The sequence below is a fragment of the Stegastes partitus genome, unplaced genomic scaffold, assembly GCF_000690725.1.
Source record: "Stegastes partitus isolate 25-593 unplaced genomic scaffold, Stegastes_partitus-1.0.2 Scaffold1186, whole genome shotgun sequence".
In the NCBI taxonomy this organism is placed as follows: Eukaryota; Metazoa; Chordata; class Actinopteri; family Pomacentridae; genus Stegastes; species Stegastes partitus.
This window is the reverse complement of record NW_007578917.1, coordinates 212,734-225,842: the sequence shown is the minus strand read 5'-3', so window position 1 is coordinate 225,842 and position 13,109 is coordinate 212,734. Positions and strand designations below refer to the sequence as shown.

General features: G+C 40.5%; 1 protein-coding gene across 1 annotated transcript in view; it reads left to right on the top strand.

Annotated features, from left to right (window-relative positions):
• The first annotated feature begins 1,206 nt into the window (after positions 1-1,206).
• The window catches only part of arhgap24 (Rho GTPase activating protein 24), a 79,403-nt gene continuing 67,500 nt past the window's right edge, over positions 1,207-13,109 (top strand). Inside the window, exon 1 of the mRNA XM_008297109.1 lies at positions 1,207-1,406. Coding sequence (XP_008295331.1) covers positions 1,212-1,406 — 195 coding nt within the window. The 5' untranslated portion in view covers positions 1,207-1,211. The remainder of the gene's footprint in view (positions 1,407-13,109) is intronic.

Sequence of the window (13,109 nt, the reverse complement as noted above, 5' to 3'; positions counted from 1 at the left end):
TGTGGTGCTTTGACGTCGTAATGACAGCATGCCGACATTCTCCGTCTGACGATGCTGACAAGCTCAGCCAGAAGGTACAGTTAAAATGAGCAGAAGCATCATCAGTAGTATTGGTGATAAGTGCTGGAACGATTAAGATTATGATCAGATGATGGTAGAAATACAAAAATATCCATTTTATCCTAAAGTAGATCATTAATGTCCACCATATTTTCTCTCAGTAATTTTAAGGCCTTTCACTCAAACCCTTAAAGGGGGATCCCAGACTTACTAGGATTGTTTCTATGGACATAATTTTATGACTTTGATCCAATACTTGTCAAAGTATTATGCTTAAAGCCAGAAAGTCGACCTGCTGATGGCGCGAGTCATTAGAATTTATTCCTTAGGTACCATGAATGTCTGCACAAGATTACATGGGAATGCATCTAAAAATACTTCAGCGGTTGACCAATAGACTGGTTAATTGACACTGTCATCCACAGAGCCATGCTGCCAGTCTGGCTAAAAATAACCAAGACATGCTCTAACCTAAATGATGTAGTTTCAGCTGCTTAAACATATCTGTAGTGTAACCGTACAAGTACAGACTTCAGATCAGATTTCAGCTCCTGCCATATGAAAACTCCAAAAGTTTGAGGGATTGAAGAGACAGAGAGACAAAATACAACACTGAGACTAGAGCGAGTCTGGCAGGCCAACATATGTAGGTGGGCGATACGAGAAAAAAAGATAAAAGAGATTTGAGGTCTGTGGACTTGTTATCTGGCTTATGAATTCCTCCTCCCACATTTCCACTTCTGCCTTACAACACTCAGTTCTCTCTGACTGTCTCAAGCTCCACAACAAGCCAGTCAGAGGCCACAAGTCTTCAAAAAGGTTTATCTGAATCACAAAAAAATAATTAGAATTAACCTCTAGTAGTATGTGGCACTGTGTTGTTTTCAGAGGCTTTGAAGAAGAAATTTGGAAGAAAAAAAATCACAAGTTTTTCCTGAATATTAGCCCAGGGAACATGACAGACTTGAATACGAGACATCCTTGTTGTGCCATTTGACTGTGGCATCTGCAACTAATACAGTTTCCCTGCTCTCCCTCTGTCGGTTTGAAATCTTGCAGAATATTGGCACTGCTCGCCAAGTGTGGAACTCGCAGCTTCTGTCAGTCTAAACAGCTGAACAACTGCTCCGCTTGTTTTGCAGATTGCTGTAATGGACGACCAGTCCCACGGCAGCCCCCAGCGAGGCGGCGGCCAAACCGGCACCGAGGCCCAGAGGCCGAGCGTCGTCAGGTGCGGGTGGCTCAGGAAGCAGGGTGGCTTCGTCAAGACTTGGCACAGCCGCTGGTTCGTGCTGAGAGGGGATCAGCTCTTCTACTACAAAGACGAGGAGGAGACCAAAGCCCTGGTAAGGCTGTGAACGCAGACGCATTCCAACTAATTTTAAATCATGGCATCGCGCACGACAGACCGTGCAGTTTGGGATACGTCTTCTCACAGCGCATTTAGACTTTTGTCAGCTCAGTCAACAAATCCATCTTATCTCCGCCGAGCCGATCAAGCTGACAAATTGACGCGATTCCAGCAGCCGGATAACAAGTTAAACAAGAAAAACTTGAAATAATGCAGACATTGATCAGTTGTTAGCGTGACAGGAAGAGGAAAAGAATATCAACACGCAACTCTATATCCAAATAAATGTAAATAAATAAACATGTTGATGACCTTTATTTAAAATCCTAATTACTGATGGAACCAATCTTTACTTGGAGGGAACATTTCCAGACATTAGTTTGAAAATATCAAACATTTTAAACACAGCATGTTAACAGATAGTATATGTGTTCTCTTTATGTTACAAGACAAACTGTGTAAAAACCAAATCCAGCTTCTAACTGGTGATCCCACATAGTCGGGAAAATAAAACCTCAGTAGTTGAGCTGCTAGAACCAGTAACTGCACTGGGAATACAATGTTTAAAGTTAAATAACATAAAGCTTAATGATCTTATAAATCATATTTAGAGGTTTAAGTGCCTGTGTTTTTTTATCGTGTGCAGTTTTTGTTTATGCAAATGGTTTGTACAAAGCATACCAATAAATTAAGCAAAAAAAACAACACAAAATTCAAAGTAATTTCTCAAACAATTATGGCGGCCTTGCAGGTTCAACGCACTGCAACTTAACAGATAAGGAAAAGACAAAGTGAAAATACACTTTATCTACTTGACAGACCAGCAGAGTTTTTCAGAAAAAAATAGAAGCTGCAAAGCGGAAAAACACAAATGCAGAAACAAGCTGCAAACACAGACAACACAACTGAATACTAAACTGTTGCAAAGTAGCACAGACTGCAATGGGACACTGAAAAATGATGCATGTGGGTGGGATATGCTCGCTGTATCCAAGGGTGGAAAAAAGCACTAACATAGAAGTTGTTTTTGCTTGTTTGAACTTTCTGACCATGATTTGTGTTCTTAATTTCACACAAAAAATAATTCAGGGGACCAATCCCACCAATTAATAAAGAGCATCTAATTTACTCAGATTAAACTTTGTGAGTTTGTTGACATAATAATGTTGGGAATTGCACCAACCTAATATTGTGTGTACTTTCAACTCAAATTTCTGCATTGGTTGATTTACAACTAAATTCAAGTTGAGATAACTTAATACAATTGGCTTAATGACTTAATTTGTCTTTACTTTGAGTTCAGAATTTGATGTCTCTGTAATTTCTCTAACTCAACCTGGTTTGTGGGCTGAAGATAGCTTCATTAGAAGCTGGTCATAACTGAGAAAGACTAACGTAAACTGTCGTGTTCATTTTTTGTTGTTATTGTTGAGCACAAACGTTTGCAACTTTTTTGCAATTAATGATTTTCTTCCATTTCATTTTATGGCTCCCATAGTTTTAGATTATTGCCGTTATCTCCTTTGACTGCCACATTTTTGCTGAAAATCTAAGATATGTCCTGTTTTAAGTCACTGGACTTTTCTTATTTATTTGGCTCATAGCCAGTGGTGTGGAGTTTGGCTTTACAGCTAAATCCATGACACTAAAATCAAGAGATGCTCATTGAGATGTAGCCAGTCAAATACAAACAATCAGCGCCATTGAACCATAGCAGAAGAAACAATAGGAAACAACATAGAAGTAGTAATTAAATTAACTCTGTTAGTTTCTTCTTCCAGCTGGTTTTATACATGTGAATGCAAACAATTGTGCAAAATCAGTGTTACTACGATCACATGATTATGTAAATATTGTGACAGGCCTACTGAACCCTGCAGTGTTTCTGTGTCAGCTTGTGTTTGGGGGTTTCTCACTTTCTTGCATTGCATAAGTGGTCGAGATGCTTCCTTCATGTACTTGTGTTTAGTCTATCTGCGTGCATCACCTCATGCTGTAGTGCTTTGAGCCCTCTGGGCCAGCGTGAGCGACACCTGCAGATAGTGCGAGGCCGAACGAGATAAGAAGATCCGTCTCTGATTCAAATGAGTCGGGTTGTTTTGACTGTTCCACTGTAAGTCAGAGTAAACAGTTGCGAGCTTGTTTTCGGTGAAGCCGCCACACGGAGCTGTCCTGAAAGAAGAGCAGACAATGGCTGTCTCTAACGTTACTGTAACCAGGCAGCCCGAGCGCTGAGCATGTGTCGGCCGTACAAAGAGGCAGCCAGACAGGCTCTGGGATCTCATTACGAAGCAGAAATCGCAGAAATGTGGAAGGGAAAGGACAAATAATTAATTCTACGAGGTTATTTCAATAAGGCACCGCATTTGACAAACTGTATTTGGTGCATCTGAACTGATAACTGAGAGAAATTTATATTTGCTGTCATTGTGTTGAGTCTGTTTTGGGGCTGTTCAGGGAGTCTGAGGAAGGCAAAGACACCAGAACACAGATTACATGTTTTAATAAAGTAGGAGCTTGACTTGTTAGATTTCTTGCCAAGCCAATCAGTTAAATATGAAGCTACAATTAGGAGATTATTACTGGCTTAACCCTTACGTGCTGTTCATATTTTATGCTTCCACAGGTCAGAATTGACCAGAACCATGCAGTGAAGAATGTCATGTTCATAGTTGTAAATACAAAACACACATAAAATGTTGCCTGTACAGTTTCATAGTTTCAAGATTCCCTAAAACCACCATTTTTCTTGATTTGATTTCTTGAAATTGACCCGAAATACCCTCCGTTAACAAAAATGTGAAGCAAAAAGAAAACAAAAGTACAAAAGTATAACATTGTAATTTTCATTTTTGTGTATTTTGGGTCACTTTAGGAAAAATTAGTCAAATTTCAGGCTGTAAGAATGATGTTTAGGGTATTTTTACTGTTGTCAGATGTCAAAATGGGTCAAATTGACAGTATGTAAGGTTTACCGATTATAAAGACCAGATGTAAGATAACTTATAAATGCATTACCACTTTCAAATAGTACTTTCACAAGTAGTAATTCATATTCTATCTTTCATCTGTGTATCATTTAGCCGTTATTTTCAGATTTTTCCTACTCATTCATTGGTAAATACAGTTATTTATCCTTTTGTACGTGCAGAAGACAGTTGTTTCGCACCAGAAGCTCCCTTCTTTGTCTGCACAAATACACATAGGGCCACATCTTTTTCTAATATCTTTTCCACCCAAACAATATCCTCTTTTTCCAGGAGAAACCTGAGCGCTTGAGCACAATTGAAATCTTTATTCAGCTCATCTACCCACTCTTCTTTGTCTGGCTGATTTCCCAGCAAACTCAGCTCCGCCAAAAACCCCAAGCCACATCAGCAGCACAAGTCTCTGAAGGTTAAAGCTCCAGACCTGGAGGTGGGCCGCCGGCCAGATACAGGGAGAGGAGCGATTCTTTCGCTGCTATTTCTAGGAAGCTCGGGTTCCTGAGCCGTGCATTTCAAATGGAGGGTGGACTTATATTAGGGGCATCAACAGTTAGTTCTTGGCGCTGTGAATGTAATGATTCAAATGCTGCGGTGAAGTTCTTTATAATAGTTTATAGAAAATGACAGAAGACAATTTGTTTCCCAGAAATATGTTGCTATTAATATTCAACTAATGCCCCTACGACTTCAGCTACCTGTGGAACGCTCCACTCCTCCATGTTTCGCAACTTTCCACTCTTGCCCTACTTCTGAAACAAGGCCATAATAAATTTCACACACCTAAAACTGCTACTGTTTGCACAGAATGGGAAATTTCAATAAAACTAGGTCAGGCACAGAGGAGTGCGTTCGAAGTCCTTAAATCTCCATGACCTCCAAAACAGAGCGGCGTGGAAGAGCGCAAAATCGAGACACAGCACCTGAAAGAGAACAACAGAAGTAGTCCTCCAGCATTTCAAAAGGAAGAGCACAAGTAGGACAAAGAGGGATGACGCTGTTCCTGTAGAATCCAACACTGATGTTCAAGATCAGGACGAACACACATGTGAACACCTCTAAGCTCAGACTGTGACATCTCCTGGTCCCAGGCCACGAACCACGTAACGCAGAGGTACAGAGCCATATTTAGATCAGCTATTAATTAACCGTCTCACGTGCTGTGAAGTCTCCATTTGTTATCTGTCACAGCAGCCTAATTGCTGCCTCCTCAGTGGAGCAAACATCTGCCCTTCGCTGTCGCATGTGGAAACACAGACGCCAACAAAGTGTCCACTGATTAGACAGGAACATATTTAACTCCTTTCTTAGTCAAATCGAACACACATTTTTTGATGTATGTGCAACTGAGTTTTGAAGATGCTTTAGTAATTTACAAAACAATAGTAGCGCATAGAAACTTGTAATTTCATGTATTTGTAGCTTGTAAATTGGCAGTGATTCATCTGTGTGATGCAGACTTGAGTTTATAGGAAGCAGTTAATTCTGTCTCATAGGATATTTCCTATTTTTGCGATTTATTGTGCTATATTAACTTTCCACAATTTAATTTAATTTAATTTAATTTAATTTAATTTAATTTAATTTAATTTAATTTAATTTAATTTAATTTAATTTAATTTTATTCTATTTAATTTTATTTTATTTTGTGTGTGTTTTTATAAAAAGATAATCAGAATGGCAGTCGGCAAATGGTAGTGTCCAGAGCATTTTCTATAAATTCCACCGTACAGTCTTTTAACCTTCACATAATAGGTAAATTACAGTTCTTCACATCTGTTCATGACGGTACAAAATGATAATAATTAAGCTGTTAATGTCAAATTACAATAAAGTAACCTACTAAGTAGCCTAGTTTAAGGGATAGAAGACATAATAAGGCTGTGAAGCATTTTATTACTGACCTTTGTTTGTGTTTTTCTGGTTGGCAGTCTCTTGTGATCTCTTCACTAAAGCTTGTTTTCTTAGAAATAATGTCACTTCATCTCAGGGAGGAGGTCAGGGTGGAGGGTTGGGCGTGAAGTGTCTCCACTTGAATAAAGAGGGAGACGGCTGTCATCTAGTGCTTTAGTAATGTCATTTGTCATATCAATCCTTAAACCTGCAATATTGGATTTCTTTGTCACTTGTTAGCAAACACTTCTACACACGTACAGCAGATATAAAGAAAAAACTCATAATTCTAAGCTTCTCAGGTCTCTGACAAGCTGTTTAGCTCTGTTTTTGGTCTCCACGTACTCTTCAGCTGGTAAATGTCTCAGGGTGTTAACTAGTTAGACGATCACTTTGTCTGTTTACTGGTGGTGGGCAGGTAGTGTTCAGCTTCTTTTTGTGAAGGCAAAAATGTTTTAAAAGTACTACAGGATGCACTTTGGGTCGATCTGACAGCAGCACAAAGAGATGTTCGCTGGCAGCTTTTTCCAATTCCCTCTTGTGGAGTCCTTGGTTACAATCTTTACTGGGTACAGTATATGGAGTTGTCAGTAGCAAGGACACAAAATGCAAAACACTTAACCACCAGGGCCTGGACTCGTACTGACAAAGTGTAAGATGGTCTATGCAGACATGTTATTACACAATTAATGCACACTTTTTGTCCACTTTATTTCTTTGTTTTCTTGTCTTTTTGACCTACAAAAGCCAGTTGTAATGCATATTGGATTTGCTACCAATGTAAAACAATTTTAAAAAGTGGTTTAAAATAAGAGTACTGCAGGATGATATGAGACTGAACCAACAAACTAATGGTTGATCCATTCAAAACAATGAGCTAAAACTATTTATTAGACACTTAGAGCTGAGGGCGACAGTAGAGTCAGATAATAACTCCCTGGATTTGTCACAACACATTTCATACAACATGCAGTCGGTTATAATAAAAACACTGATTATATCTGCTCCAGCCTTAGTAGCACATGAAGAAGACAATTACAAACTAGATTTCTGTTTAGTTTTAAATATTTTTTAGGATTTCTTGAGACTAAGTAGAAGGAGTGACCTCAGATGCACCAAAACACACATAACAGGGCAGGAATAAGGATTGGGTTGTAAAGTGTACAGTGGTAGAGCTTGTTGTGTGGCTGTTGTGTTGGGGTGCAGGTGTTTGTCATGTTCCTGTGTCCCTTGTGTGTATTTGCTTGTTTTGTTTTGCTATGTGTGTTACATGCTGTACTGAAGCAGCACTGATTAACTCGAAATAAGGAATTAATATTGTCACTCCAGGCGACCATGTTGTGTCCTATACAGTTGGGCCAAACCTCTCTGAGCTACGTGTGGAATCTGAAGAATGGGAGTCAGATGGAGGTGAAGGGTCACTGAAAAGCATGCGGAGGGTACAGCACGTGTAGGCTTAGCGTCAACATGCCATCTGCCTGCCTTCACTCGTCCGTGGAGATGTATGCATGCACAAGCATGTGCTCGCTCACAATCAGATGTACACACACAAACACACACACACACACACACACACACACACGCACTCAGATTTCATCTGTCTGAGCCATAAACAAAGAGCGTATTCATCCAGTGGGTGAAATGGTATGATTATTGTAATTCAAGCCACTTAGCATCGCATCTGTATGCCACTGAAGTAATGGAGGTAACATTATAAATGAATGAGAGAATTGTGAATGAATACATTGAAACAATTTAAAGTATTAAGAAATGAAAGACATGTTAAAATTTAATTAGGATATTATGATTCCAGCCAAAACAGGACGTACAAGTTAGTGAATTAATATTCATAGCATGAGGGGGCCACGTCTGAACTGAGACAAAAATGAGAAGTAGCTGCCTCTAATCAGAAATTACATTAAATCAATAATGCAGCAGTGCAATAGTGCACTGAAAGTCCTTTGTTTTCTCTGCTTGAGCTGGAAACTGTTTGACCTTGGCATTTAACGGAAGAAAATAAAATGCCACTGCAGTTCTGTAATTATTCATCCGCCAAGACTCTGTCTTCTTTCTGCTGCTTTTGATGAAAACTCTGTCGTCACTCTTGACATTGACAAACACAGACAACAATTACATTTTTTATAGTGCCATCACAGAAGAATGAAAACTTTATATAAGTGTCAAAGTTGCGGTGAGCCACATCACATTGAGACGTGATCAGACTCCCATTATATCTGACTATCTGAGGAATGGGAACAATAAAGTGGACATTACCCAAACACCCTCTTGTTTACATCGTTAAAGGACGCCTGATTAGGTCTACATGGACGGGCGCCATCTGATGCCAGCTACTGCATCTTATTCCTGACATTATTACTTTGGTAGGACAATAATATTGAAGCACAGGCATTTACTTTAGCAGGCAAAGTACATTAGAGCATGAAAAGAATTTATCGTTCAGAGAAACAGTTCTGGCTGTCAGTATTCCAGAAACGGACACTAAGCACAGAGACTATTTTCTTCGACTCCTGCACGGTGGCTGCATGTCTAATAGGCTCCGCATTGATGGATGGAAAAGTCAATTAACTCTCGCTGGACTTGCAACAAGTTCCTGCAAGTTCTGAGCACTTTCTCTGTCTCCAATACCTGAGTTGGAAATTTTTAGGTATGTACAGGTGGACTGTTATTTGTACAAGTGGAGGACAGTATTTCCCCACAGGAACAGAGTATGCAGCTGGAGCAGGAGTGTTGAAACACATCGAAACACAACAGGGCCGTCAGCTGTCTGGCTTTAAACAGGGGTTCCCAACATTTTTAGCCCGTTACCCTCGAAATAACAATGCCGGAGAACTGCTACAACCACTGTCAGTGCAGGTTTTTGAAGCATACAAACATGGCACGTAGCTACTAATCAGCCTCTACAAACAGTCCAACAGGCTTCATGTTATTTTGTAGTGATTTAATGTGGGCTTAGAGCAGAATACATCAAGCACGGTGCTCTCCATGTATGAACTGCAGAGGAAACATGTATGGGTTTAATAAGAAGCATATCATAAGTTCTGTTTATTATCTTTTGGAACCACTGACTTCTGTAAATCATCCCACCTTCTCCTCTTTGTGTGTCCCATCCCCCCCCTAGGAGGTCCAAACCCACAGTTTGGGAACCACTGGCTTAAAATACATTACTTTCCATTGGCTATGTCGGCCATATAAAGACAGGTTGTAAAAGTGTTGATTAAAAATATATTTTATAGCAGCTGCAGTGTGACGACTTGGTTATAACAGGGACCTCCCATTCTAATGATCAGATAGTTTCAGCGTCTTTAAGCAGGTGAGCAGGTTGTGAGTTTTCAATTCTGGCTGTACAGCATCGTCACAGCACAAACATCAGACAGAGGGAGTTAGCAACTATCCATCCATCTATTATCTATATACCGCTCAATCTTCACTGGGGTCGCGGGGGGCTGGAGTCTAACCAAGACGATTCAGGGCAAAGACAGGTCACCAGTCTATCACAGGGCTACACTTAGAGACAGACAACCAAGCACACTCACATTCACACTGCGAATAATTTAGAATCACCAATTACCACCTCCACACAGAAAGATCCCGGGTGTCCTCACTGGGACGCGAACCGGCAACCTTCTAGCTGCGAGGCAACGGTGCTAACCACTGCTCCACCTCGCAGTTAGCAACTAGTTGTTGGTTTTTTTTTATAATCAAGCCTGTAACAGCTGTGGATGTCAAGAACTCACTCAGATCAGAATAGGCGGACACAAATGCTCGACACAGATAGGGTTCAGGCAAAAAGGCAGGTTTGTTATTGGTCAGGGTTCGGTATACAGAAGGTCAGTCAGCACAGGCAGAAATCCAAAAAACGAGAGGCGAAAGGCAAGGTCAAAAACAGCAGCGAGGTCGTAACAAAACCGACTGTGACTATGGCTCGACTGTGACTATGGCTATGGAAAGGCTGGTACGAAGACTGTGAAAGTGTGACGAACTGGCAACGAGACTGTGAGACACACAAGGTAGTATACACGAGGTAATGAGGGGAGATGAGAAACAGGTGAGGGAAAGTCATCCGGGAGCAGTTATGACGAGACAGGTGTGGGAAGTAGATCTACGACAGAGATGACCGGTTAGTGATTTCAAAATAAAACAGGAAAGACAAGACATAAAATGTGCACACAAAGCAGAAACTTGACAGACATGACAGTGGAGCCCTTGTGTTTCCTCCTGGAATCCTTTAGAAGGCAGCTATTGTAGATTAAACTTAATGGAAAAGCTCAGATTGTTTCAGCATTAATTCACTTCATACCTCCCTACAGAAAGTAGTTTGTTACACTACTTGTTATCTTACTTTTGCATTACTACAATGTTGTCTTAGATGTGTCATCATGTAATTAACAATTACCACATAAACCTTACATGCGGACATGTAGTAGCACAAATCACTGTCCTGATACGTTCTTTTATCAAGTATAATCACAAAGCCAATAGAAAAGTTGGTAAAAACCAGCCCGGATGATCACTTTACAGATAATGTTGTGTTGAAAACAAGACTCAGTCGGATGTCTAAGAGAATCAGTTTGTGCCTGGCAGGAAGGTAGACTGCCTCAAGCAAGCAGGCAGGTTTATTTATACAGCACCCTATCATACACAGAGGATATTTAAAGTGGTTCACAGGCAAATCTGGAAAAAAATAAAAATGTATAAAAGGTAAATTAATCAAAAAGTTGGATAGAGTGCTCACAGGTTCAAACTGATTGACTAAAACAGCCCAAAATAAAATAAAAAAAGACAAGAGATGAGGATAAATTACAGCATGACATAAAGTATACAATATAACAGGAATGGACTTAAATAAAAAGAAGTGAGTAAAAGTGCAGACAGGTTCACTTAAAAGCAGAGAAAAAAAGAACAGTCTTCATCTTGCCCTTAAAGCGGCTACATCTGACGTAAATCTAAGTTCTTGGGGGAGCTGGATCCAGCAGACGAAACACTATTTCACTTCATCTGCTCTGAACTCTGGGCTCCATGAACTGACCAGAGTGAGACACCTTCCAGGCTTCAGCAAACATATCTCTGATGTATTTTGGGCCAGAGACCATTCAGAGACGTGCAGACAATAAGGGAGCCAGCGCAGGGATCTAATAATAGGAGTAATGTGCTCAAAACAGCAGTAATCACCGTAGTTCATCAGTAGCCGTAATGTGATCACCGAATCTGTTACATTACTGCATTACAGACTAATGTAATGTGATTACAGTGATGTATGACTATATGCATCCACTCTGTCACTGTAACCTCCGAGCACTGGAAATTCGGACAAGCTAAGGCACATTTTAAGCTTCCGTATGATAACCACAGTCACTTTGTGTGAAGGTCGCTGCACAGCCGGAGACAGAAGTGACCTGCCAGACAAAAATGTGCATCAGCAGTATCAGCTTATGGCATATAATCTACTCCCGTATGTCCTCTGAGACCCCCCCTGGGGGAGGTCTGGGAGCAGAGTCAGGCTTCAGAAATACACAAAAGGTGCGCGGATGGTTTGAATATTCTTTTTTGATGTTTATTTTAGCTACTCAGCTCAGACTGAACCATCGGCGCTGTATCTGTCTGTAGCTTGTGCCACATTAGGAAGAGCATACAGCTTCTTTTGTAGTCGACACCTTTTCTCTTCCTGTTACAATAGCTTTGCCCTCTCATTGTTCTCGTTTTTTTTGTAGCTCGTACATTTAGCTGTGTCAAGTTTGCATAAATCAAAGCTGGATGTTTCAGTAAGTAGCAGGCTGAGGTGGAGTAAAGTAAGAATACATCAAATGTTACTGCAAACATTCACGTAGAAGTGAAAAGATCAGCTCAACAGTACATGTTTTCCCCTCACAGTGTGACCTTGCTGTCCTGCCACATGCCGTTACAAACTATTCAGCTCACACCAGTTCAAATGTTTTAATCTATATAACCCATAAAGTCTGAAACATGTTGTACAGAAAACTGGTATTGCGGCGTCGCAGCATCGATATAAAACACGACACAAAACGAGCGCGGCAGATTGTGTTTGTTCTGACAGGCCGCAGTCTGGAAAATACGTTTTTATTAAAGCTATAAATCTCAGCACTGTGTAAAATGGAGTAATAAAGACGGTGACAGATGTTCCCCTTGACCAAGACTTTGTTCTGTGACAAGGTATCTCCACAATTACTGGTGGAGTTGAACTCCCAGCAGGTATTCGTGCTCCCCAGAGGATGGAAACGTGGTGGAGGCGGATCGTGAAGCAGCAGCTGAGCATGCTCGTGCTTATAGTGTCTTTATTTCTCTGTATCTATGTTGCCATGTTGACGTCACAGTCTTTCATTTAATATTTGACTTTCTTTATCTGATGAGCTCTAAACTTGACATGTGATAGGAGCAGAGTACAGCCTTCAGACTCATTCAACCCGCTGAGCTCGTGTCAGTGCGTCTCATTCATTTACTTTGATAAAAAAACAAACCAAACATCATCATTTTTTTATCACTTCAGATACACTGTCTATACAGGCTTTATTCTAGGGTAGAGTTTTTCCTCGGTAGCCAGTTATCTTCAAATTCAGTGGAAGTTCCTCATGTAAGACTCCAGACAGTCTGCTGTAAGGCGTCTCATGTTACTAATCTCCTGCTGTCACCGGATTAATGGAACAACACTCTGACAGTTCGGTGAAACTTGTGGATCGCTTTATTTATCTGGACTGATTCTAAAACCTGCTGCAGTTTAAGGTATCCAGGGAGGTGTCACAGCATCTATTATTTGACGCTTGATAACTTATCACAACTTTCAGGAC